At 54.8% G+C, this 27713-nt stretch overlaps 2 protein-coding genes across 2 annotated transcripts; both read left to right on the forward strand.

Moving 5' to 3' along the window:
• Positions 1-3234: 3234 nt before the first annotated feature.
• Positions 3235-11433, forward strand: LOC133356986 (tubulin alpha-1A chain-like). Its single transcript, XM_061574726.1, has 6 exons — positions 3235-3416; positions 6477-6699; positions 7521-7669; positions 8620-8772; positions 9442-10133; positions 11169-11433. The coding sequence occupies exons 1-6, from the start codon at positions 3414-3416 to the stop codon at positions 11302-11304; spliced, it is 1356 nt and encodes a 451-aa protein (XP_061430710.1). The 5' UTR covers positions 3235-3413; the 3' UTR covers positions 11305-11433.
• A 4047-nt stretch (positions 11434-15480) lies between these two features.
• On the forward strand, positions 15481-21097 carry LOC133358858 (inhibin beta A chain-like). Its single transcript, XM_061577314.1, has 3 exons — positions 15481-15967; positions 19983-20209; positions 20444-21097. Exons 1-3 carry the CDS (start codon positions 15622-15624, stop codon positions 21095-21097), a joined length of 1227 nt encoding a protein of 408 aa, XP_061433298.1. The 5' UTR covers positions 15481-15621.
• Positions 21098-27713: the final 6616 nt, after the last annotated feature.

Here is a 27713-nt window from a genome sequence, read left to right on the forward strand (position 1 = left end):
CCACTCACCAGCACACGATGTAACCAGAATGTGTAGTATTCACCCATCCACTAATCATAGCACCATATATAACAACACTCACCCAGCCACTCACCATCACCCCATATATAACAGCACTCACCCAGCCACTCACCAGCACCCCATATACACCATCACTCACCCAGCCACTCACCATCACCCCATATACACCATCACTCACCCAGCCACTCACCATCACCCCATATACACCATCACTCACCCAGCCACTCACCATCACCCCATAAACACCATCACTCACCCAGCCACTCACCAGCACCCCATATACACCAGTACTCACCCAGCCACTCACCAGCACCCCATATACACCATCACTCACCCAGCCACTCACCATCACCCCATATACACAATCACTCACCCAGCCACTCACCACCTCCCCATATATAACAGCACTCACCCAGGCACTCACCACTTCCCCATATACAACATCACTCACCCAGCCACTCACCATCACCCCATATACAACAGCACTCACACAGCCACTCAACAGGACCCCACAAACACCATCACTCACCCAGCCACTCACCATCACCCCATATACACCAGTACTCACCCAGCCACTCACCACCTCCCCATATACACCATCACTCACCCAGCCACTCACCATCACCCCATATACACAATCACTCACCCAGCCACTCACCACCTCCCCATATATAACAGCACTCACCCAGGCACTCACCACTTCCCCATATACAACATCACTCACCCAGCCACTCACCATCACCCCATATACAACAGCACTCACACAGCCACTCAACAGGACCCCACAAACACCATCACTCACCCAGCCACTCACCATCACCCCATATACACCATCACTCACCCAGCCACTCACCATCACCCCATATACAACAGCACTCACACAGCCACTCACCAGGACCCCATAAACACCATCACTCACCCAGCCACTCACCACCTCCCCATATACACCATCACTCACCCAGCCACTCACCACCTCCCCATATACAACAGCACTCACACAGCCACTAACCAGGACCCCATAAACACCATCACTCACCCAGCCACTCACCACCTCCCCATATACACCATCACTCACCCAGCCACTCACCACTTCCCCATATATAACAGCACTCACCCAGCCACTCACCACTTCCCCATATACAACAGCACTCACACAGCCACTCACCAGAACCCCATAAACACCATCACTCACCCAGCCACTCACCATCACCCCATATACACCATCACTCACCCAGCCACTCACCACTTCCCCATATATAACAGCACTCACACAGCCACTCACCATCACCCCATATACACCAGCTCTCACAATACCAGGGGCACCACAGTAGCGAGATGTTAACGACCTCGCCTGGTATGCAGGAGGTCTGATGTATATTTTGAGTTTGCGTGTCTCTCTCTCCCTGTGGTCGCCTGGATTTTTCTCCGGGTCCTCCGGATTTTCCCTCCACATGTAGAATCAACAACACGCGTTTAGATTATTTGGCTGAATTCCCACGTGACAAGCCACTTCGTTGAGCAATGATTTGTGGCCAGGTCGCTTCTAAAAAAGCCGATATAGCTCAGTAGGGCCTTACCTGGTAAAAAAATAAAATGTTATGCAGTACACCAACAAGGTTTTTAACAGCAACCATGTATTATGCCCTAACCTAGTAGATGTATTTTGAGTAGTGTACAGGTGTCCATGTGAAGCCCTGTTCGTCAATCCACTGCTGGATGAAAGAATGCCCAGTCCGTTCCGGTCATGGGAAGTGGGGGGGGGGGGGTTGTTTGACCATACTTCACCACGTTGGGTCAGTGCCGGTTGGTGAAGCTGGAGTGGGGGCGGGGGGGGGAGTGCGTTCAGATACCACTCGCCACTGATGTTAGCCGTGGTCGGGAATCGAACTGAGGTCGCCGGGTCAGAGTGCATCGCTTAATCTGGTCGCGGCGTAAATGAACCAAAATGACATCTCCAGTATCGTTCTGCCGTGGCGAGGGCTTAGCGGAGGAAGAGGGAGGGAGTGATGCGGGAGGCTGGGTCGGGGAGCTGTATAGTGACGATGTTTTTGTTGCGTCAAATGTTAAAATGAGAGTCCCCGTGTGACCGCAGGCATCGCGAATTCAGAACGAATTCTCAACAATAAGCGCACCCACCCCGCCTTCTTCCACACGAATAGAAACAATGACAGCCCCCCCCCGCCACCTGTCCCCACATCCCTGCCGCATCGCCCCCCCCCCCCCCCCCCCCCCATCTTCCCATCTTCTCCTCTCACTCATTCTCCACCATCCTCGTTTTCACCGCTCCCATCCTTGCTCCACTCTGATGCCACAAAATAATGGCCGCCCCATAAATCCTGCCGCATCCCCTCCCCCATCCCCCCATCCTCTCCGCACCCCCACCTCGGCCTCCATTATCCCCCTTCTCACCCCCCCCCCACCTTCCATCATGCCATCCTCCCATCCACGCCCTGGACATCCGTGCAAATGAGATGTTCCATATCAATAAATTACGCCGGTGAAATATTTGTTAAATAAAGAATACATTCGTTAACCCCCCCCCGATCCTCCCCCATCCTCTCTACCACCCTACATACCACCCTCCAACCTGCATCACAATCCCATCCTCCCATCCTCCCCCCCCCATCTTCCCCCATCCTCCTTCATCTAAATCTCCGCCATTCTCTTCCCTCCCATCCTCTCATGCTCACATATCCTCCCCCTCCCATCATATTCCATCTCATCCATCTTATCCTTCTCCCCCATCCTCCACCATCGCATCTACCAACTCCTCCTTCCACCCTCACCCCCCATTCTTCTCCATCCTCCTCCCCAATCCTGCCCCCCCCCACCTCTTTCCGCATCCTTCGTTCTGCATCCCCATCCTCCTCGAATCTTCCCCTCATCCTCTATATCATCCGGCAGCATCATCCTCCAAAATCTCCCGACATCCAATTCTCCTCCCTCCACCACCAACCTCCATCTCGTCCCTCCTCTTCCTTGTACCATCATCTCCCTTGCCACCCCCCAAATCCTTCCACACCCATCCATCCATCCTCCCTCCCTCCTCCTCACCCATGGGCCCCCTACCCCGCGACAACGGCGGCCCCGTCCAATGCGCTCGCTCGCCACCCGCGGATGCGTCTCGCGCGGCGCGGGCGGCACAACGAGACGCACGCGCCGCACGAAAGTCCCCCCACCCACCCACGCCTCCCACCCCCGCGCCCCCAGTATTTAAAGGCCCCACCGCTCCCTCGACCCCCCAGTCTCGTCCCACTCACCATCGGCACATCGCGCCTTCCGTGAGCGCTCGGCGCAGACTGTCAACCACCACCTTCTCCTTCTCCTCCCTCCGACTCGGCCGTCTTTGTCTCTCCCCCCAAGGCACACTCTAGCCGACCGCCGACGTCAACATGGTAGGGATGGCGAGATGCGACGGTGGATAACGGAAGCGACGATTGTATTGGGTTTTTTGGTAAAAAAAAAAAATGTTTTATTTGTGTTAACGTTACGAATGATCGCTGAGGCAGTTGTTGTATTTATACCATGATGATGGTGTATGTGTGTGCCTCAGTGTGCGCGTGTGCGTCTTGGCCCTTTTGCTGTTCGCTAACGGGTTGCTCGCGAACGGCACTTGCCCCAACAGCCTACGTCGCCTACACGGGCGATCTTGGTCTTTATCTTTGTGCGCGGAGCGATGGCGCAGTGAATGACGCACTGCGCTACGATCCCGTTGACCCGAGTTCGATTCTCGGCCACAGCCAACATCAGCGGACGAGTGTTTATCGTGAACCGGTTCTGGGCCTCCCCTTAGGTCGACTCGGCCTTAAATGGGTTTCGGTGTGAAAACACCAAAAAAACCGGCATCACCACCGGGGAGACAAGGGCGGTCGGGGGCATGGTGGCTGATCACATTCACGCGTCGTGAGCCGCGCGGGCCTTTAATAGGTGCTCGCAAAAAGCACAGCGACGACTGTTGGGGCCAGTGAATCACGCGCGCTGTGACCCACGTCCCAGAACACCCTCGTACCGGGGGCGCACGCAAAGTGACAGCCCGGGGGAATCGCGAATCGATCTCTTTTTTTGTTGTTGTTGTTAAATATTAAAACAAAACTCTTCTGGACGTAGCAGCTCGAGCCGCGCAGATCCCCGTTCGATAGAAGCTGCGAGATCCGATTCGAGTCGTCGCTCCGCCCGTTGCGTTGTCAGTGACTCGATGCGCACAGTTCCGAGTCGTCGAGAATTTCCATTGTGTCCAAGGCTCAACCCCGACAGCAGCCGCCCCACCGCCCCCTCCCCTCCATTCATCCTCCCATCATCTCCTCGGGCCCCTCCCAGATTTACATCTCCTGCGTCATTGCTGGGGGGGGGGGTGTGGGGGTCTGGCTCCCTCACTCCCTCCCACCCCCCTCTCTCACACTTACCACCCAACCATCCTCCCTCCTTCCCTCTCAATCACGCCCCTCGCTCGCACACTCGCTCCCTCCCTGCGCCCTCCCCTCACACTCGCACCTCTCTCTCTCGTCCACTCTCTCCCCTCCCCTCCCTCCCACTCTCTCCCCGCTATCTCCCCCCGCTCCCCCGTCAACGCTCCCGCCCCTCCCTTTGTAGTCTCCCCTCCCTCTCTCTCGCTGCCTGCATCTGTCCCACCCCTCCCACCATCTCCCTGCACGCTCCTCCCTCTCTCGCCTTGGCCCGCTGCATCTCCCATGCACTCATCTCCCCGCTCTCTCTGGCTACAAAACCCCTCCCTCCATTCTTGCATCGCCCCCCCTCCCTCTCCAGCCCCATCCCCGACATTCAGCATCTGTTGTCGCACGGATCGGGTTTCCTGCCGAGGAGATCTCAATGATTCCTCGCCGGCTCCGCAACACAAATCGTAAACCACAAACCTGAGTCGTTGCCTGATTGCCTTCGGGATTGAGTGCCTCTTCCACCGCCTGCCTGACTGCATCCATGCCTGACTGCTTCGTCGCATGCTTGACTGACTGCATCATCCGTGCGTGCATGCCCCACGGGCTAATCGTTGCACGGAATTAATGCCACCTTCGCCGCCTCTGTGATTCACTCGAGAGGCTGTCGAGAACAGAGCTGCCTTCTGGTGGGTGGGGGGCCCTTCCGCCAGCAGTGGCGCGAGCGAGCGCTTGCAGGGCTGCGCCTTTAGCGCAACTCACCTCGTGTGACCGACTCTTTGACTGCACAACCGGTTGACTGCACGGCGGCTTACCTGTTCGGCTCTCTGACTGTCCGCCCGCTCGGCTGATTGCCCGAGTCAGTGACTGACTTCCCACCCGCCAGTCTGCCTACCTGCCCAGTTACGCTACTGCTTGATTTCCAGCCTGATTAATTATGCAAATTACTTCGTGACAATGATGCCGCTGCTGCGTTGGCAGCGGTGCACAAGCACAACTAATACATTTTTACAAAATCAACGCATTCTCTGTCAATAACACTTTGGCCATATACGGATACAACAGTGTGGGCGACGTTTCGGGCAACGGCCCTTCCATTCGCTTTCGGGTGGTGTCATTGACAAATATTGTTGAAGATATATCTACGTGTATACAACATACAGGGTGCTTCAAAACAATGTTAACAAAACAACGCCACGAGAAATGTGCCTGGAGACCACCTGGAGAAGATTCCAGGGCACGCGTTGACAACGATGGTGAACATGTGGAGACTCTCTGACTTTATGAAGCTATTAACATTACATTTGTTATCATGTTGCAGTGTATTTATTATCTGTGCTTTTTCCGTTAACAACGATAGTCCCATGTAAGTGTTAACATTTTTTAAGCGCCCTGTAAATCCAAACGCCGCTGTAGGATTTGTAACGCGGAGGCGCGGGGGAGGGATGCACAGGCAATCGATCATTCGTGGGATGCAGCCAAAGACGGCGCCATTAACATTGTCCAAGTTCTGTGGTCCTACATTGGAGACGTTTAACCAACTCCATTCATGAATGCCTCATTGATTCACTCCTTTAATATTCATTTATTTGTTGTTGTTGTTGTTGGCGGTGTTATTCTGCTCGTTTAGCCAGGAAGGCCTTACCGATTCGCAACTCTCTTTCAGGAGAGTGCCGCTAAACGTTTGCCGAAGGGGGCCACCTTGCTACTGCTGCTGCTGCCGTGCGATCCAAATTAAGGAATTTGCAGTGGCGCTTATCAGCAGTGGGAAATACCGGCCACATCGTTACCGGGCTTTAGTTTCTTTTTTAACTATGGCAGGAAACCGGAGAACCCGGAGGAAATCCATTGCGGAAACTTGGATAGAGAGAGAGAGCGAGAGAGAACACGCAAACTCCGCACAGTGTGGCGGCCCGAGTCGGGAGTCGAACCCGGCAGCATGTCGCTGCGAGGCACCAGGGTTACCGCTGCGCCGCCACCCTCTAATCATCACCTTCGTGTCTCTCCTCCCCTCTCCCCCTCCCCTCCTCCCCCCTCCGCTCACCCCCTCCTCTCCCCGCGCAGCGCGAGTGTATCTCCATCCACGTGGGCCAGGCCGGTGTCCAGATCGGCAACGCCTGCTGGGAGCTCTACTGCCTGGAGCACGGCATCCAGCCCGACGGGCAGATGCCGAGCGACAAGACCATCGGCGGCGGCGACGACTCCTTCAACACCTTCTTCAGCGAGACGGGCGCCGGCAAGCACGTGCCCCGCGCCGTCTTTGTCGACCTGGAGCCCACGGTGGTCGGTGAGCGGCTAAGCGGCGATCAACCCTTCTCCCCTGTCCCGATGACGCACGTGCACCTACGTGTACGTATGTGTATGTGCCGACCACGTACGTGCACCTACGTTCACGTGCGTGCACGTATGTGCCGATGACGTATGTGCCGATGACGTACGTGCACCTGCGTGCCGATGACGTACATGCACCTACGTTAACGTGCGTGCACGTACGTGCCAACGACATACGTGCACGGACATGCAAGGCATCCCTTTTTCTTTCCGATTATGTTCCGATTACGCGCACGCGTGCGTCGTCGGAACGGAATAGATTCCGAACGGAATCGGAAGTTGGGCTACGTCTTGGCGCGGCTCGCTCACGTCAAGGTGCAGGCGGGACGGCGCGGTGAGGCCGCGTGAGGCTCACGGCCTACCGTTGGTCGTCGAGACGCAACGGAGGCGTCGTCAGCCCCGCCCTGCTTTGCCCCCCCCCCCCGAGTTAGATTCCGATGCCTTCCTGCCCAGGCCAGCAGCGCGTCGCGTCACGTCGTCGCAGTTCTGTTCCGGCTTAGCAAACGGCCGCAGTGCGAAAAAAAAAAAAGCCACGACCTGGAAGCCCACGGTGGTTGTTGAGAGGCTAAGCGGCGCTCTGTGGTGGCCAATCAACCCTTTTCCCGTTCCGATGACGTGCGTGCACGTGCGTGCACGTACGTAGACGTCATCAGTTTTTCTTCTGGCTCGGCTCGGGTGCGGCAGTGGAAAAAAAACGGTGCCAGGTGCAAACATGTCTCACCCCTCCCCCCAACCCCCCTGTCCACGGCCCCCTACCCCCCGCCACCTCTTCTACAGACGAGGTGCGCACGGGAACGTACCGCCAGCTCTTCCACCCCGAGCAGCTGATCACGGGCAAGGAGGACGCGGCCAACAACTACGCGCGCGGCCACTACACCATCGGCAAGGAGATCGTCGACCTGGTGCTCGACCGCATCCGCAAGCTGGTGAGAAGGGGGGGGCGTGGGGGGGGGGGCGTGGGGGGCGTGGGGGAGAGGGAGCTTGGAGGAGTCATCACCTCCCAAGTTTCCACCTATTCAACGGTGGAACGACCGCTTGCCGCGTCCGCGAGACGCAGCTAGCGGCGGCGCCCTCCTCCGCGATCGCCGGCGCGGCGATGAGCGTTCTGTCGTCTCGCTCCGACTCGCTGGCCACTCGCGCGAGTTGACGACCGACCGCAGGAGAGCGGGCGGGAGCGGAGAGAGAGGAGGGGGGGGGCAGGGAGAACTGCAGGGATTAGTGTGGGAGTTTGTGGGTGCAGAGGGGGAGATGGGGGATGGGGGCAGCTGGGCAGTGGGTGGGTGGGAGATTGTCCGAATGAGGCAGCCCTCCATTGCCTAAACAATGAAGCCTCCAAATCATCGCCCTTTTCATGGCCATGACCTCGCATTTGGAGCCCCGTTTCACAAGGCCCCACACACAGGCACCCATTCACAAATAACAGCCGCACACACAGGCGCCCATTGACAATAGCGCCTCAGTGTAACGAGCGGCTCTCAATCCTTCTTTGAGGGGAGGGGGGGGTAAGGGGCCACTAGGGCCTTTGAGAGGGAAGCGCAGGCTGCGGCATGGATACCGTGCAGGATTAATGTCGTACGGCGCGGCGACAGGACGCACCAAGTAACGGAACAAGTGCCTTGCTGACGCCGCGCTAAATGTCGGCGCGTGGAGAACCACCGCAGGACCTGATCAGTCGGCCTCACTGGGTGCAAGAGCCTGCGAACGGACACGGAGAGCGGGCGGGGGCCACCTTTGTATCGAAGGAAACCAGAGCAGCTGCAGAAAACTCCACTCACAATCCCCAGCTTCGCGAAGACCTCGGTGTCATCCTAATGCTCCCTCGCTCGCCGCTCCCTCCTCTCCACCCCCCCCTCTCACCTCCCCCCCCCCCCCCCAGGCGGATCAGTGCACGGGGCTGCAGGGCTTCCTGATCTTCCACAGCTTCGGCGGCGGCACGGGCTCGGGCTTCACCTCGCTGCTCATGGAGCGCCTCTCGGTCGACTACGGCAAGAAGTCCAAGCTGGAGTTCTCCATCTACCCGGCCCCCCAGGTGGCCACCCTCCCTGCCCCCCCCCCCCCACGCCCCACCACCAAAGATTTTCCACGTAGCCTTAACAGACCGTATGTATGTACTGTACGTTGAACTTCTTTCGCGCCGCCGTACGTAGCCAACCGAGCTAATTGGAGGTGCGGGGGAAGGACAACAAACTAATACACAAAAGCGATGAAGAAATTAGTTTTCAATGGAGATTTAAAAGTGCATTGCTCCAGTGGCTTTCTAAATTCGGAAGGTTGCGCCTTCCAGACGGCCGCAGAAGCGCACTCAAAAGTTTGCGACGTGGTGACCGTCTTTGTGCGATCGTCGTCACGATCGTCGTCGTCGTCATCATTATCAGAGGCGGCCTCCCCAAGCAGTCGCCATTCTCTCACAATCCAACGGTGTAACAACAACAACAATAAATGATAATTATAATAAGTAATAATCCACCCCTGGTGTCACCGCTCCGTCCTCTCGTCCGCAGTGCCGTTGCTGTCGTTGCGTTACGAGCGTGCGATTCCAGGGCCGATAAATATCTAGTTTTTGGCCGACGACCGCTGCAGAGTAAAACAAGAACGCATCAGCGACGGCGCCCCCCCCCCCCCCCCCCCCCCCCGGCACGATCGTGAAAACCGCTCACCGACTCGGCGCGTCGCCCCCCCGGCCCCCACCCCCCCCCAGGTGTCCACCGCCGTGGTGGAGCCCTACAACTCCATCCTCACCACCCACACGACGCTGGAGCACTCGGACTGCGCCTTCATGGTCGACAACGAGGCCATCTACGACATCTGCCGCCGCAACCTGGACATCGAGCGCCCCACCTACACCAACCTCAACCGCCTCATCGGCCAGATCGTGTCGTCCATCACGGCCTCGCTGCGCTTCGACGGCGCCCTCAACGTCGACCTCACCGAGTTCCAGACCAACCTGGTGCCCTACCCGCGCATCCACTTCCCGCTGGCGACCTACGCGCCCGTCATCTCGGCCGAGAAGGCCTACCACGAGCAGCTGTCCGTCGGCGAGATCACCAACGCCTGCTTCGAGCCCGCCAACCAGATGGTGAAGTGCGACCCGCGCCACGGCAAGTACATGGCCTGCTGCATGCTGTACCGCGGCGACGTCGTGCCCAAGGACGTCAACGCCGCCATCGCCGCCATCAAGACCAAGCGCAGCATCCAGTTCGTCGACTGGTGCCCCACGGGCTTCAAGGTGGGCATCAACTACCAGCCGCCCACCGTGGTGCCGGGCGGGGACCTGGCCAAGGTACAGCGCGCCGTCTGCATGCTCAGCAACACGACGGCCATCGCCGAGGCCTGGGCCCGCCTGGACCACAAGTTCGACCTCATGTACGCCAAGCGCGCCTTCGTCCACTGGTACGTACCTTGCCGCCGCTGTTGTTGTTGTTGTGGTATCGGTCGACCGTGTACACAGGTGTAGACCGTGCACCATCACCACCGCAACGAGTTGGCTCCGCGCACACCTGAGCCCGTCGGCCGCGCAACAGAATCGCTCTCTCCTGATCTCGCCCGCCACCGAGTTTCCCGCTCGTGCATGTACGTCCGTGGGTTGCGGGCAATCTGCTTGCGGGTTATTGGGTTGCGGGCAATCCGGTTGCGGGTTATTGGGTTGCGGGTTATTGGGTTGCGGGCAATCGGGTTGCGGGTTATTGGGTTGCGGGCAAATCTGGTTGCGGGTTATTGGGTTGCGGGCAATCGGGTTGCGGGTTATTGGGTTGCGGGCAATCGGGTTGCGGGTTATTGGGTTGCGGGCAAATCTGGTTGCGGGTTATTGGGTTGCGGGCAATCTGGTTGCGGGTTATTGGGTTGCGGGCAATCCGGTTGTGGGTTATTGGGTTGCGGGCAATCTGGTTGCGGGTCATTGGGTTGCGGGCAATCGGGTTGCGTGCGAGATCTGGAGAGCGGTTAGGCCCCGCTGTGACGGTGGCGTGAGTCCCACCGATGACGGACGAAGACGGTGTGGGTTGGGGTTTCTAATGCCGTGCCTGCTGATGCTGCCGCATGGTAAGGTAGAGATAATGACGACGATGATACCGATGATGACGACGCTGCTACTAACGACGATGATGATGACACTGATGCTGCCGAGAGATGATTGCGCCGATGCCATGACTGATGCTGCTGTTGGTCATCATGTGACGGCGATGATGACAACGACGACGATCTTACCGCCACCACTGATTTTGGCGGTCGCGCCGATGATGCCGATGATGTTGACGACGATGACGATGCCGACGATGACAACGATACTGATGACGTTGATGATGCCGACGATGATGATGTTGACGATGCCGACGATGATGATGTTATTGTCGATGCCGACGATGACAACAATGCCGACGTTGACGATGCCGACGATGCCGTTGACGACGCTGACTCTGTTGCCCGCAGGTACGTGGGCGAGGGCATGGAGGAGGGCGAGTTCTCGGAGGCCCGCGAGGATCTGGCCGCGCTGGAGAAGGACTACGAGGAGGTGGGCGTGGACTCGGTGGAGGGAGAGGGCGAGGAGGAGGGGGAGGAGTTCTGAGTCCACCTCGCCGCACAATGGCCGCCTCGCATGCCGTCGAAGCAGTTTGCTCTGTAGACGAATCTGGTGATGAGAGTTTCGCGAGAGTCAAATAAAAGTTATAATAAAGGAGCATCTTAAATCAGCAAATCGCTCTGTCCACGCGTGCCTGATTTGTCACTCTGAGTCTTGTCCTGGTTGTGTGCGTGTACGTTGAACTTCTTTCGCACCGTACGTAGCCAACCGTGATAATCGGAGGTGCGGGGGAAGGACAACAAACTAAACGCACGCAAAAAGCAATTCTAAAGAAATTAGTTTTCAGTTATTTTCGCTCGAGCTCGACGACGAGGGATCTGGCAGAAGGAAGGAAGCCATGGCGACAGGCTGGCGTGGCGTGGTGCTTACACTCGCACCGCACATCGAGAAGAGCTGGGTTTGATTCCCAACCGGGGTGCCTTTCTGCGTGGAGTTTGTGTGTTCCCTCTCCCCCTGGTCTGCGTTTCCTCCCATCGCTTAAAAAATCCTCCATACAATGTAACTGGTATCGGGCCAAACATAGCAATGCTAAAAAAATCACCTGCAATTTACTCAATTTGGATCAACAACAACCGCCATTCGCCATTATGTGGCGGTGATGTCACCACGGTGCCTGTGCCAGGCCAGGTGCACTTTGAGGCCACGTGAAGTGTCGAAGGCTCGCTGACAGGTGGTCACAGGACAGCCCCAGGTGCCATGGGTAGACTGAGATGACCTGGCAGATGCTCCACCTGCACCCCCACAGAGGCCGATCTTGACACCGCCGGTGCCAGTCTTCGGCAAGTCCGCTCAGCTCCACATCCTCCTGTACCGCATCAGCTTCCATCTCTTCTCCAGACTATGTCGTGCCCGATAATTGTTTTTTTTACCCTTTTATCTGGCAACAAAACTGACACCTTTTTTTACAAGGAGTCATGTTTGCATAGACCACAATACCTGCAGTCATAATGCAAACAAAAAACACAACTCTGATAATGTACGCACTGTCCTTAAAGTTGATTGGTCCACACCCGAGACAGCTTTCCTTAGTCTCACATGGTGTTGGACCACATGACGCCAAAAGGTGGGTATTGTGGTCTATGCAAACATGACTCCTTGTAAAAAAAGGTGTCAGTTTTGTTGCCAAATACTGTAAAAGGGTAAAAAACCAATTCTATTTTTTACTGGCAAATGAGGTTCCAACGGTGTAAATACGTCGTGCCCGTTTAGCCCCCCCACCCACCCTCCTCTATGCGGCCAAACAGAAGCTGCTTTGGGCACGCGGTGGCCGGGCCACGCGGGCTACGTGCCCCTCATCCGCCGGAGGAGCTCACTAGTCGGAACGTGTCGAGATCTTTCAAGGATTGTGTGAGCCCCTGGGCACAGCGCAGCCTGTTTCAAGCCGGCGTGGATTCGTCGGCAGGGTCCTCGCACTCACCGCGAGAGGGCGCCCGCGACAATCCCATCACCCGCACTCAAAATGGGACCCTTTTTTTGGCAGTATAAAAAAAAAGTCTCATTTTGTAAGCTGCTCACACCAGCCCCCCCCCCGCCCACCCCCCGAGCTGTAAGTGCTCTTGATACGTGTGGCATTGTCTTTGTTGCTGTTCGTCTTTTTGGCGTTGTTCTCTGGTCTGACACCGGTGAGACGAGGCCCTAAAGAAGGCCGTTGTTTTCTCTGGTGTAGACCGATCGGTTTCAAAGACGATACCATCGTTATCATCGGAGCATGTTTTGTTTGCATGTTCACCGCAAGTACCGTGTGCGGTTAATGCAGTAACTTGATAACTTAAAAAAAAATGTTTCCAGTTGGTGTTTGAACATCCCAACACGACTCCTGTTTTATTGCAAGAGAGGGAACAACCGATTCTTATTTTTTCATAGCCGCACTCAACTCTCCATCGCTGCCGTCGTTCCACGTGGCGTTTTAACCGAAATGCAAGAGGCTACCTCCACCACCACGCCGCCTCCACCACCACCACGTCACCTCCACCACCACGCTCCACCACCACGTCGCCTCCACCACCAGGCCACCTCCACCACCACGGCACCTCCACCACCACGCCACCTCCACCACCACCACGCCTCCTCCACCACCACGCCACCACCACGCCGCCTCCACCACCACGTCACCTCCACCACCACGCTCCCTCCACCAACACGTCACCTCCACCACCACGCCACCTCCAACACCACCACGCCACCTCCACCACCACGCCACCTCCAACACCACGATGTTAACTGCCTCGCCCGGTGTGCAGGAGATCGTTGGTTCGATTCCGACCCTGACGATGCCTGCTGTAAATTTGGAGTTTGCGTGTCTCTCTCTCTCATCATCATCACGGTGGCTAGGAGATGTTAACTACCTCGCCTGCTATGACGGATATCGTTGGTTCGATCCCGACCCTGACGATGCTTGCTGCTGTATATTTGGAGTCTGCGCGTCTCTTTCTCTCCCCGTGATCGCGTGGATTTTTCTCCGGGTCCTCCGGGTTTTCCTCTCCATGTGTAGAAGCAACATCACTCGTTTCGAGTATTTGACTGCTGTACATTTCCACACGATGAGCCACCGTCGTTGAGCCATCATTTGTGGCTTCCGAAAGAGAGCTCAGGAGCTCGGTGAATACCTTACCTGGTAAAATAGAAAACGAGTTTATAGTTTAGCATTTTGGTTTATCTTGCGCGATGCTGTCGCTAATTTCGCTGACATACTCACACGGCATCACCACACACACCGTGATCACATCGCATCGGAACCCGCACCTCCGATTAGCACGGTCGGCGACGTACGGTGCGAAAGAAGTTCAACCAGCATCGTCCACACCCGCCCACGTGCACCCCACACGTGACACACCAGCAACGGACGGAGCATCATCACTACAACACACACAGCAGCAGTCACCCACACACATCAACACCACACGTAACATCATCACCCACATCAACACCACACGTAGCATCATCATCACACATCAACACCACACGTAGCATCATCATCACACATCAACACCACACGTAGCATCAACACACACATCAACACCACACTTAACATCATCATCACACATCAACACCACACGTAACATCATCATCACACACATCAACACCACACGTAGCATCATCATCACACATCAACACCACACGTAGCATCATCATCACACATCAACACCACACGTAGCATCAACACACACATCAACACCACACTTAACATCATCATCACACATCAACACCACACGTAGCATCAACACACACATCAACACCACACGTAGCATCAACATCATCACAGACCACCACCACACATATCAACATCACACGTAACATCATCACACATCAACACCACACGTAGCATCAACATCACACGTAACATCACCATCGCACACACATCGACATTACACGTAACATCATCACACACATCATCATCGCACGCAACATCACCGCACACGGCATCGCTACCACACAGACGAACAATGGATTTCGCTGGCCTCTAGCGAGGATGACAATGATAGGGACACGGGGATCGTGATGATAGCGACGGTCACGATGACAATTATAATCGCAGCACCAATGGGACAATTGTAGAATTTATTTTTAAACGATGCGAAAGATGACAACGACAGTGCTTGACAAGATAAATGAAGAAGTTGACTGTTATAACAACAATCATCATCAACATCATCATCATCAACATCATCATCAGCTGCTGCTGCTGACTTTAACCAACGACCTTAAAACCGCCTCCTCCCCTCGACCCCCCCTCCCCCCGGCGCGTGCCACCCCCACGCAGCTTACGCATCACAGACGCCGAGTTACCCACCAGGTCATCATCATCATCATCGTCGTCGTCATCATCATCATTGTCATCATCATCGTCGTCATCATCACCATCTTCGTCGTCATCATCATCGTCATCATCATCATTCATTGTCATCATCATCGTCGTCGTCGCACCGGGGTCGGGTGGACGAGGAGGGGGAGGGGGGAGGGGTTCTGTCAAAACATCGCGAGGTGTGGGGAGGTGTGGGGGGGGGGGTCCACAGTCAGGAAGATTGGGAGCCAGACAACCCCATACCCGCTGGAACTCTCCCGACATCTGCTACCCCTTAGGTGTCCACAGCGTGGCTATTGCGTGCACAGGGCTAGAGGGGTTCCCAGCGAGGAGCCAGGGCGGGGGGTGGGGGTTTAAACAGGAGAGGTACGCCACTCTGGAAAGTTCCTTGCCCGTGTCTCCAGACTCACACCACCACCTCCACCACCACCACGGCCCCTCTCGTGCCCCTCCTATCCCCTCCGAGCACGGGGTGCGTGAGCTCCGGACAGCTGTCGAGCATGACCTCCCTCCTCCTCCTCCCCCTCCTCCTCCTCGTCGTCGTCGGCGGCTTCGTGATGAACTCCTCGTCGGCGTGCGCCTCGAAGTCGCCGGCCGCGCGGACGCCGTGGGACGAGGAGGTGCTGGTGGAGGCGGCGAAGAGGCACATCCTGAGCACCCTGAATCTCAAGGAGAGGCCCCGCTCCTTCGGGGACTCCTTCGCCACGGGGGGCCTCTCGGGGGGTCCCAGGGCCCCGCTGCCGCGGATCGCGCTCCGAGCGGTGATGGAGGAGGCGGAGAGGAGCGCGCGGCGTCGGAGAGACGAGGAGGAGGAGGTGGTGCGGCTCGTGCGGTTTGCACAGAGAGGTAGGAGGGGCGAGAGAGTGAGGTGGAGACGGCGAGGTCGTGGGTGGGAGATTGCGCTCCGGCGTGCGGGAGAGGTGGTGAGCGGGGAGAGATGCGGCGAGTGAGTTTGTCGGTGGGTTGAGAGAATTGGTGCAAGGGTGAGCGGGTGAGTGGCGGAGTGAGGGAGTGAGTTTGTGAGAGAGTGGGTGACTGAGAGAGTGAGTGACAGAGGGAGTGAGTTTGTGAGTGAGTCGGTGACTGAGAGGGTCAGTGACAGAGGGAGTGAGTTTGTGAGAGAGTGGGTGGCTGAGAGAGTGAGTGACAGAGTGAGGGAGTGAGTTTGTGAGTGAGTCTGTGACTGAGAGGGTGAGTGACAGAGTGAGGGAGTGAGTTTGTGAGAGAGTGGGTGACTGAGAGAGTGAGTGACAGAGGGAGTGAGTTTGTGAGTGAGTCGGTGACTGAGAGAGTGAGTGACAGGATGAGGGAGTGAGTTTGTGAGGGAGTCGGTGACTGAGAGGGTGAGTGACAGAGGGAGTGAGTTTGTGAGTGAGTCGGTGGCTGAGAGAGTGAGTGACAGAGTGAGGGAGTGAGTTTGTGAGAGAGTGGGTGACTGAGAGAGTGAGTGACAGGATGAGGGAGTGAGTTTGTGAGGGAGTCGGTGACTGAGAGGGTGAGTGACAGAGGGAGTGAGTTTGTGAGTGAGTGTGTGACTGAGAGGGTGAGTGACAGAGTGAGGGAGTGAGTTTGTGAGGGAGTCGGTGACTGAGAGGGTCAGTGACAGAGGGAGTGAGTTTGTGAGTGAGTCGGTGACTGAGAGGTTGAGTGACGGAATGAGGGAGTGAGTTTGTGAGTGAGTGTGTGACTGAGAGGGTGAGTGACAGAGTGAGGGAGTGAGTTTGTGAGTGAGTCGGTGACTGAGAGGTTGAGTGACGGAATGAGGGAGTGAGTTTGTGAGTGAGTGTGTGACTGAGAGGGTGAGTGACAGAGTGAGGGAGTGAGTTTGTGAGAGAGTCGGTGACTGAGAGAGTGAGTGGCAGAGTGAGGGAGTGAGTTTGTGAGGGAGTCGGTGACTGAGAGGGTGAGTGACAGAGGGAGTGAGTTTGTGAGTGAGTCGGTGACTGAGAGGTTGAGTGACGGAATGAGGGAGTGAGTTTGTGAGTGAGTGTGTGACTGAGAGGGTGAGTGACAGAGTGAGGGAGTGAGTTTGTGAGTGAGTCGGTGACTGAGAGAGTGAGTGGCAGAGTGAGGGAGTGAGTTTGTGAGTGAGTGTGTGACTGAGAGGGTGAGTGACAGAGTGAGGGAGTGAGTTTGTGAGTGAGTCGGTGGTTGAGAGAGTGAGTGGCAGAGTGAGGGAGTGAGTTTGTGAGTGAGTGTGTGACTGAGAGGGTGAGTGACAGAATGAGGGAGTGAGTTTGTGAGTGAGTCGGTGGTTGAGAGAGTGAGTGGCAGAGTGAGGGAGTGAGTTTGTGAGTCAGTCTGTGACTGAGAGGGTGAGTGACAGGGTGATGGAGTGAGTTTGTGAGAGAGTGGGTGGCTAAGAGAGTGAGTGACGGAGTGAGTTTGTGAGTCAGTCTGTGACTGAGAGAGTGAGTGACAGGGTGAGGGAGTGAGTTTGTGAGTCAGTCTGTGACTGAGAGAGTGAGTGACAGGGTGAGGGAGTGAGTTTGTGAGTGAGTCGGTGGCTGAGAGAGTGAGTGACAGAGGGAGTGAGTTTGTGAGAGAGTGGGTGGCTGAGAGAGTGAGTGACGGAGTGAGTTTGTGAGTCAGTCTGTGACTGAGAGGGTGAGTGGCAGAGTGAGGGAGTGAGTTTGTGAGTCGGTGACTGAGAGGGATGGTGACATCGTTATTGAGAATGCTTTGGGTGGATCGGGTGTTTTCTATCGCTACTACCGTGGCTACAGTTCCCATGAATTGGGCTCTGATTACTCTACCCACGGTGTTGAAAACTCATTTCTTGAGAACTGCTTCTTGTGTTTAGTTTGTCGTCCTTACCCCGCACCTCCGATTATCGCGGTTGGCTGCGTATAGCCGAAAGAAGCACTGCCACCACACTGCAGGTCACAACTACTGACTCACTCACTCGCTAATCCAGCAACTTACTCATTCACCCACCCGCTCACCCATTCACTCACCCACCCGCTTACTCACTCACCCACCCGTTCACTCACTCGCTCACTCACTCACCCACCCGCTCACTCACTTACCCGCTCACTCACTCACCCACCCGTTCACTCACCTGCTCACTCACTCACCCGCCCAACTCACTCACCCGCCCGCTCACCCACTCACTCACCCACCCGCTCACCCATTCACTCACCCACCCGCTCACTCACTCAATCACCCACCCCCTCACTCACTCACCCACCCGCTCACTCACTCGCTCACTCACTCACCCACCCGCTAACTCACTCACCCACCGGCTCACTCACTCACTCACCCGCCCAACTCACTCACCCGCCCGCTCACCCACTCACTCACCCACCCGGTCACCCATTCACTCACCCACCCGCTCACTCACTCACACACCCGCTCACTCACTCACTCACCCACCCGCTCACTCACTCAGTCACCCACCCGCTCACTCACTCACCCACCCACCCGCTCACTCACTCACTCACCCACCCACCCACTCACTCGCCCAACTCACTCACCCGCCCGCTCACCCACTCACTCACCCACTCGCTCACTCACTCACTCACCCACCCGCTCACTCACTCACACACCCGCTCACTCACTCACTCACCCACCCACCCACTCACTCACCCGCCCAACTCACTCACCCGCCCGCTCACCCACTCACTCACCCACTCGCTCACTCACTCACTCACCCACCCGCTCACTCACTCACCCACTCACTCACCCACCCGCTCACTCGCCACACTCACGCAGGTTGCCTCACTGCTCTTTCTGCTTCTTCTCTGGCACTGCTCCACTTTGCAATTCCCTCCCTTCGTCGTTTCCTTCAAGTTCCTCAAAACAACAAGAGCCTTGCTCAATTAAACAACGTTTGTTGCTGGCCGTTTGGCGTTTTTGAGCCATTGGGTCCCGTGCCCAGAAACTTCCATTGGCATATATCAATATATAAATATATCATTAGAACGCTGAGCTTCCAACCCGACTGATAACCTGAGTTCGCACCAAGATATCAGCCACCTGTGACGAGAGCATGGCGAGTTTGATGGGCTTAGCAGAGTCGCCAATGACGTACACAGAGCCCGATATACTGAATGTTGATATCGACTACAGAGAGATCCACTGGCTGAGCTCTGGCTAAAGCTTACTTGGCTCAAGTTGGGCACTTAATTTGGCTGAACTCCGTCTCTGAGAAGTAACGTTACCCTCGTATGGAAGAGCGGGTGCAATCAGTGCCGGATTAAGCGAGTGCGGGGCCTGTAACATGTGTTATAAAGGGGCCCTAAATAAAATAAAAACATGAATATTACAATAAAATTTGTAACTTGCACAGTAAAGTAATTGCATTTTTTCATTTGTTATACAGCCAGATAATACGACAAATCGCTAACCTTAAGCACCCAGTCATAAAAGTTGAAGGCGGTATAGTACTATAGTAATAGAGCAAGTGCAGAATCACTGAACCGGAATTGATAGCTTGTAAGCATTTAGCGCGGGGCCCTTGAAAGTGCGGGCACGTAGCATGTGTAGCTACTACATATGTAGATACTACATATGTAGTAGCTACTACACGTGTAGTAGCTACTACATATGTAGTATATATGTTGTATCTACACGTGTAGTAGTTACTACACGTGTAGTAGTTACTACTACACGTGTAGTAGTTACTACACGTGTAGTAGTAGCTACATATGTAGTATATACATACTTGTGTCGAGATTATGTATGGCTGACGAGGTGGGATCGTGACGAGGTGTGATGGTGACATAACGACGAGGTGTGCCTCGTGACGAGGTGAGATCACAACAAGGTGAGATCGCGACGAGGTGAGATCACGACGAGGTGAGATCGTAACGAGGTGAGATCGCGACGAGGTTTGCCTCCTATCCTCCTCTCCCCACAGACGCCACGGGCCACATTCTGCTGTTCTCTCTGCCACTCGAGGAAGGGCTGGACGTGAGCAGGGCGCGTCTGTGGCTCCACGTGGCGGCGGCCGCGGCGGACGTCCATGGCCTCGGCCACTGCACCGTCACCATCTCGTCCCCACCAGTCACCTCCGGTGGCGCTGGCGGCGCTGGCGGTGTCAACGGCAGCGGGGAGGCTACGGGGCGCACACCCTGGAAGGTCCGGGTACGGGTGTCGAACCCGAGCCGCTGGGTTCGCGTGCGTCTGACTCGACCGGTGCGCTCCGCTCTGCGCCGTGGGGAGGGAACCCTCGCCCTGGTGATTGCGAAGGACGGCTGCAGCGATGACGATGGTGATGATGACGATGGTGGTGATGACGATGGTGGTGATGATGATGGCGGCGGTGGTGGCGGTGCTAGCGGTGTCGTCGGGCAGCGCGCTCAATGGCGCCGCTTGGAGCCAGCCCACGGGGCGAGGTCCGCGCAGAACACGTCGCGAGATCCGGGGCAGCAGCAGCGGCAGCGGCGTCGAAAGCGAGCTGATGCAGGGCAGCGGCTCGCGGGGCGAGGCGCGACAGGGCGGCACGGCGAACAGAACGCCGGGGGGCAGCAGCAGCAGCAGCAGGAGCAGGAGGAGCCATTTCAGGACCTTGGCCAGCGACCCTTCCTGGTGATGCGCGGATCTCGCGGTGACTCAGCCGCCTCCTCCCCCTCCTCCTCGTCCTCGTGGTCGTCCAGTCGAGTCCGTCGCCACGACGGCGGCGACTCGGACTGCGAGGCCAGCGAGGGGCGCTGCTGCCTGCAGCGCTTCTACGTGGACTTCAAGAAGATCGGCTGGCACGACTGGATCCTCGTGCCCGACGGCTACTTCGCCAACTTCTGCCGCGGCGCGTGCCCGCCGCACACCGCGGGCACCCCGGGCACGGCCGCGTCGTTCCACAGCGTCCTCGTCAACCAGTACCGCCTCAGGGGCTTGCTGCCCGCGAACTCGCAGCCCGCCTGCTGCGTTCCCACGCGTCTCGGCGCCATGTCGCTGCTCTACTACGACGACGGCGAGCACGTGGTGAAGAGGAACGTGCCCGACACGGTGGCGGAGGCGTGCGGGTGTGCCTAGGGTCGGCGCGTCGACGCGTCCGACGGGGTTGCAGGAGGGTGTAATAAACGTGTCGAGGTGTAAACTCATCACGTAGATTCTCTGTAAGGGCTATTGCCAGTTTATTAACTGCTACACTCACGTACAGAATCACCGGATGACGCCAGAGGTAGACGCTTCTACACGTGGTCCTTCCCGTGGACCGTGCCGTGACCCGCTTAACTCCACGGCCCAAGCTCCCCACTGGTCGACTCCGGATGAGGGTCCGGTGCCAAGCGGCGCGTCCTTCGTGTCGTCCGTGTCCTCTCGGCTCCACACAACGACCCCCCCCCCCCTGATTACCCCTCTTCTCTGGGTGACATGACGTCACCCGATGACGTCATCCAGCTCTTTCCTGCCGATGACCTCACTTGCTCCCACTATACAAATGTATCAAGAGCCGCGGTGTTAAGCGAGTGTTTGGATTGTCCGCCCTGAGTCTCCGTGTCTCTGTTTAGGTCTCTTCGGGACTCTTGACGACGACGATGATGATTTACTGGTTTACCCAGGAAAGCCACGCTGAGTCTTAGGAATATTTTTGAAGAAGGGTCCTGCTGCTGCATTGCGATTTTTATGTTCAGATCTTTTAAAGCCAAATTAACGACGATTTGTGTTCATTATTATTGTTATTCTACAACGTGGGATGAAAGCGGAGCACCCGGAGAAACCCCGCACGTGCGAGAGGGGGCAACGCTCAATCCCCCTACAGACGGAAACAAATGGCAACCGGTCCAGCTGTTCGTACTGCCCTCCCTTGGCGAGCCAGGCAGGGTACTGGCACGTCCTCGTGGGACGCAGCACCATCTGTGCGGTGATCCACTAATGCTCGCTGCTGCCTCCACAGCGCTGGGTTCGAGGCGGCCGCATGTGAGTCGGTGACGACGCAGGCTGCTTGAGAACACGGTGTCAATCACAGCTGGCTGACACCCGGATTTGAACTTAGGGGGCCGTCCATAAATGACGTCACGCACCTGGGGTCAGACATTTGTGACGATGTGTGACGAGGTGGGGGGGGGGGGGGGGTTGAGAAATGTGACGTCACGTAAAAATGCGCAACTTTAAATAAATATAGACAACACGTTCTACTTAATTAAATAGACTTTTTAATGTTTTCTCCTACAACATCAGAGTGCAGCGCCACATTAAATACGCACTACAATGACAATAGTTTAAAGCGATTTGAAGCATGCTTTATTTTTGGGGCGGGGGGGGGGCAGAGCTTTGTGACGTCATATTTGGGGGGGTCTGACTTTTTGTGACGCCGTGTGACGAAGGGGGGGGGGGGGTCAAAATCGTCCAAAATCGAGTGACGTCATTTATGGACGGCCCCTTAGGTTGTCAGTGATATGCCATCATCCATAATAGAGTTTGTTTGGGTTATATTGCGTAAATTCATAATAGAGGTTTTATATAAATGTGTCGTTAAACCCGCCACCACCCGACACAGCCAACTAGTAAGGGTTGTCACGTAAACAGAACGTGGCCAATTCGTCACGAGTACAGCAACACCGGTGTGCGCTGTACACTTTTATATATTTATATATTATGGATGATATTGTTCGCGAAAGTCCTGCTACGTTTTAAACCGCGATATTCCAGCTCAGCGTTTTTCCTTTTTGTATTCTTCTAATGCATCGACGCCGGTTGCTGGATACGGGACCAAAGACACAGAACGCCAAACTTCCAGCAAAAAAGCAGCACGGTTACAGTCGTGAATAGATCGTGAATAGATCGTGAATAGATCGTGAATAGATCATAAATAGATCGTGAATAGATCGTGAATAGATCGTGAATAGATCGTGAATAGATCGTGAATAGATCAGAGCTCGTGCGTCTCTTGAACGAGGTGATGCGAGCTTGGGACAAGAGACGAAGCTAGGGGATTCCAACCAGGACTGGTAAGTGAGTGGAGGGGGGGGTGGTTCTGGTTGGTGCAGCGTGGGTAGAAATGGGAAGTGTGGTGATGGGGGTGGTGGTGGGGGTGGTGGTGGTGGTGGGGGTGGTGTTGAAGAGGCGTGAGTGGTGCGTGGTCGTGCTGATGCGAGAAGGGGTCATTGATAATCGGTTGCGGTGGGCGATGGAGTTTTGATGATGCTCGTGACGGAGTGCGGACGACGTCCACGCTGGTGGCGGTGGTGGACCGGTTCTGTGACTCTGGTGGTGGTGAGTGGTGGAGAGGTTCTGTGACTCTGGTGGTGGTGGTGGTAGAGAGGTTCTGTAACTCTGGTGGTGGTGTTGAGTGATGGAGAGGGTCTGTGACTCTGGTGGTGGTGGGTGATGGACAGGTTCTGTGACTGGTGGTAGTGAGTGGTGGACAGGTCATGTGACTCTGGTGGTGGTGGTGGTGAGTGGTGGACAGGTCATGTGACTCTGGTGGTGGTGGTGGACAGGTTCTGTGACTCTGGTGGTGGTGAGTGGTGGAGAGGTTCTGTGACTCTGGTGTTGGTGGTGGACAGGTTCTGTGACTCTGGTGGTGGTGAGTGGTGGACAGGTTCTGTGACTCTGGTGGTGGTGAGTGGTGAGTGGTGGAGAGGTTCTGTGACTCTGGTGGTGGTGGTGGTGATGAGTGGTGGACAGGTTCTGTGACTGGTGGTGGTGGTGAGTGGTGGTGAGGTAATGTGACTCTGGTGGTGGTGGTGAGTGGTGGACCGGTTCTGTGACTGGTGGTGGTGAGTGGTGGAGAGGTTCTGTGACTCTGGTGGTTGCATCTCAACTCAATAAAACCGCCGTGGCGTTTAACCATCGCTGCCAGGTCTCTATGACCAGAGACATGCACGCTAACTGATGGCACTTGCGTTATCCTGTTTTAACTGCTATTCATGTCAACGTATAACGTATTAATATATGCAATATTTAATGATTGACATAATATATATCACGCTTTTTTAAGATACAAAAACAAGCTCCCCTGAAACTATGTATGGGTATAATTGTTGAGGAATTTCAGGTTATTTCAAAATAAAAAAAAAACCCAGATAAAACCTCAATTGGTGCTGAATAAAGTATCTGCCCTTTACTAGATAATACACGTTGTTGCCTCTGTGTGTGTATGATTCAAGTTCAACATCTCATATTACTGAAAGAGGGGGGACCCGCATGTAAAAAGCATAGCCTTCGGCGAGTGGTGTATTTTTAGTCATATTGTGACTATTGTTGTTAACACAACTGGTTAAAAAATGGGACTTTTAATGTCCCGGGAAAACTGGCAAAATTCCGAGCACAGCGGCGGCGACTTCCTACAAACACAACACGAGTACAATCCGGGAAAAATCCCGGACAGCTGACAACCCTGGTAACCCCAGGACGCACAACCGTTGCATTCATGGAGGTGGTCACAAACATCCCGATATAGGACACCAGAACTTGGGAAATAGTTTTCTGTAGTTCCCCACGCCTCGGAATCATCCTCCCCATAAATCAATCTCTCTTCGCACGCACACTCTGCATTATTAACGAGGAATGTGTTCTTAAAATAAGCTGTGTTTGTGCAGCACTGCCATGTCAGCGTTGTTTTAAAAATCTCACGTTCGATGTCTCATACCTCGCGTCTCCACGCTTTCGTGAGGCCACGTGGCAATCAGCACCACACTCGTTCCCCCGCACGCAACGGCAGTGCTGGAGGATTATAATTCACATAGCAGGATCGTGGGAGATGGTGGAGGCTGGGCGGGGGGGGGAGGGAGGCTTTCATCCAGCAGTGGACTGACCATGGCTGCTGATGATGACGACGCATCGCATGCAACCTCGTTGGAACTGACCCATGTGCACGACACAATACGATCCAGTTGATTGACACTGTTGTTATGTGTGCGAGTCTATGGGTCTCTGCGTGAGTGTATGGTGCTCTGTGTGAGTGTATGGTGCTCTGTGTGAGTGTATGGTGCTCTGTGTGAGTGTACGGGTTTCTAACTATACACGAGTCCAACGAGTCGATGGGACTAATTGGTATTTGGGAGGACAAAGGCAACTTGTGGTGATAATGTTGTGCCGGTCCTGGGCTCCGGGCGAATTGATAATAATTGGAACACAATAGCAGTGGGTGATGGTGATGATGATGCATACAGTGCTGGGCGCCACCAGACCAGTTCTCCTGCGAAGCTGTGTGGGCTTTGAGCGTCCGTGTGGTGGAGAAAGCGGTGATGCTGCTGAAGCTACTGCTAGGGCATTCCAGTCTCTCAGCGGGTCTCGATGTGAGTCAACGAGTCTCTGTGCTGGTCTATGGCTTTGAGTCTCGCGAAGTGTCTCTCTCCTCGTGTCTCCCCATGCGTCGCTCCAGTGTCTCAACAAATCTCCGTCTGTCCTTGCGCGTCTCTCCTCGTCTCTCCCATACTCTCACGTCTCCCTCCCACACGTGTCTCTCTCTTTCTACCCGTGCCTCCTGGTCTCCCGCCCGCGTCTCACGAAATGCTCCGAGTGACCTAGCCAAGGGCGATTCGTCTCTCGATTCTCAATCGCTTTCCCGTCCACTCGTTTGCATGAAGTTTGGAGTAATATCAGGTGACATGTGTTTTTCCTCATCTGTTAATGAAAAACGAAGGCAAGAGCATTGTAACCCTGATAGAAAGGGCTGTGTAATGCATTAAACGAGTATAAACGAAAATGTTTATTTTGCCAGGTAAGACCCGCCGAGTTATATGGTTATTTTTTTAGAAGCGACATGGCCACAAATTATAGCTGAACAAAGTGGCTTATCACGTGGGAATTTAAAGCAGGAGTTTGTTTCTAATTATGGAGGGGAAAAACCGGAGGACCCGGAAAAAAGTCCTCGCGACCACGGAAAGAACAATGCAAACTCAAAATACACAGCAGGCGTCAAGGTCGGGATCGAATCCACGACCTGCTGTGTACCAGGTGACGTAGTTAACATCTCCTAGCCACCGTGGCAACCGCACGTCGCGTCGATTGGCCATGGGTTCAGAGGTCAAGCAGCTGTGATCGGAACGAGCTGCAATTTGACAGCCTTCAATGATCGCTCTTCATTTCATTGCAACCGTCTGGTCTCCCCCGTGGAAGCCCTCTCGTGGGTCCATCTGACACACCCTTCCCAGCTGGAGGGGACTTGAACCTGCAAAGGCTCTGCGATTCAGAAGGGAGGGGGGATACTTTTAAGCGATGGTTCAGTTGGAGAGGCTCGTGTTTGCGAGCGCAGTCTCTCCTCCAGACACCGATAACGGCACCACCGGCACCATCGCCACAACTCGTCTCGACCCGACGCGCAACATCCAAAGTCGGGAAAACGCTGGCGAATCGGTTACTCACTAAATGCGAGTTGGGGAAAACAATCGCAGATGAGCTGCATGTCAGTGTCTTGGCATCAGCTTTTGGACAAAAAGTAAAATGGACATTGGGTTTAATATTCAGCGGTAAGAGCTGAATATAAATAATGTTCTGATAATTTCCCAGGAGGGTACCCTATACCCACCTGCATGCATTTCCGTGTTTTTATTTTTTGACTTTCCTGATCATACGAAAGTAATTGGATTTGGGTATTGCACATATCGACTGGGGTTGGTAAAATGAGTAAACCACTTTGTGGGGAAGTCAAGATTGGTCGTCCTGTGGATATAATCGCTCCCACCAGAGGAATGTAGAATATACACCACTGCATGTTGCTGTTGAGCACCGCCATCGATCACATTCGAGCAGGAAATCACTTGAGGCCTACAAAATATCTTCTTGGTTCTTTCGGTAAAGTCACGTAGAAGGGAAATAATAAAATATTAAAAAATATATTTTTTTATTGTTTTACTTTTATTATTTTATTATTTCCCTTCTACGTGACTTTACCGCAAGAACCAAGAAGATGAATCCCTGCAGTCACGAAAGCTTTAAATCGAAAAATAAAAGCCTACAAAATAGTTACAAAGGCACCGTGTTATGGTAACGGACAAAAAATGTCGACAGCATGGCATCCTGTTCATTATTTTTTGTATCCTTTTGTGGCAGTTACTCACCAACTCTCGGGATATTTTGAACTTCAACCACATGCCACCTGGCCTGTGCTGCCTTTCCACTTGAGATTTGAGTGCGGGTGGGTGGGTGGAGAAACTCAAAATCGTCCCTCGTGCCACACCGGCTGTTGAGGAAAGTGCCGCCGAGCGCCTCCTACTCGGGGCTACCATGTGACATTGATGTGTCGTGGCCGAAATCGTACAAACGTGGCCACCGTCGTCGATCACATACATCATACCAAGTGCTCGTGCCAGGTGGACCGACGATTCCCAGCCCAGATTATACATATACAGGGTGCTTCAAAAAATATGAACACTTACATCGCACTATCGTTTTTAATGGAAACATAACGGATAACTCTGCCACACAACAAATGTAATGTTAATAGGTTCAAAAAGTCAGTCTCTACTTGTTCATCATCGTTGTCAACACATTGCCTGGAATCTTCTCCAGGTGGTCTCCGGAGCCCGGAGGATCATTTCTTGCGGGATTGTTGCAAATTCTCACAAGTGATTAAAATGTTTGAAGCGCCCTGTATATTTATACATCTAATGTCTCCTTCCGAGAAGACTTTCACCACTTACCAAAAGGACAAATTGTCCTTATCCTCAAATCGTGAATGGGAATAACACATTGTCCTGCGGAG

This window comes from Lethenteron reissneri, chromosome 7, assembly GCF_015708825.2.
Source record: "Lethenteron reissneri isolate LAM-NWPU_2019-01 chromosome 7, ASM1570882v1, whole genome shotgun sequence".
In the NCBI taxonomy this organism is placed as follows: domain Eukaryota; kingdom Metazoa; phylum Chordata; class Hyperoartia; order Petromyzontiformes; family Petromyzontidae; genus Lethenteron; species Lethenteron reissneri.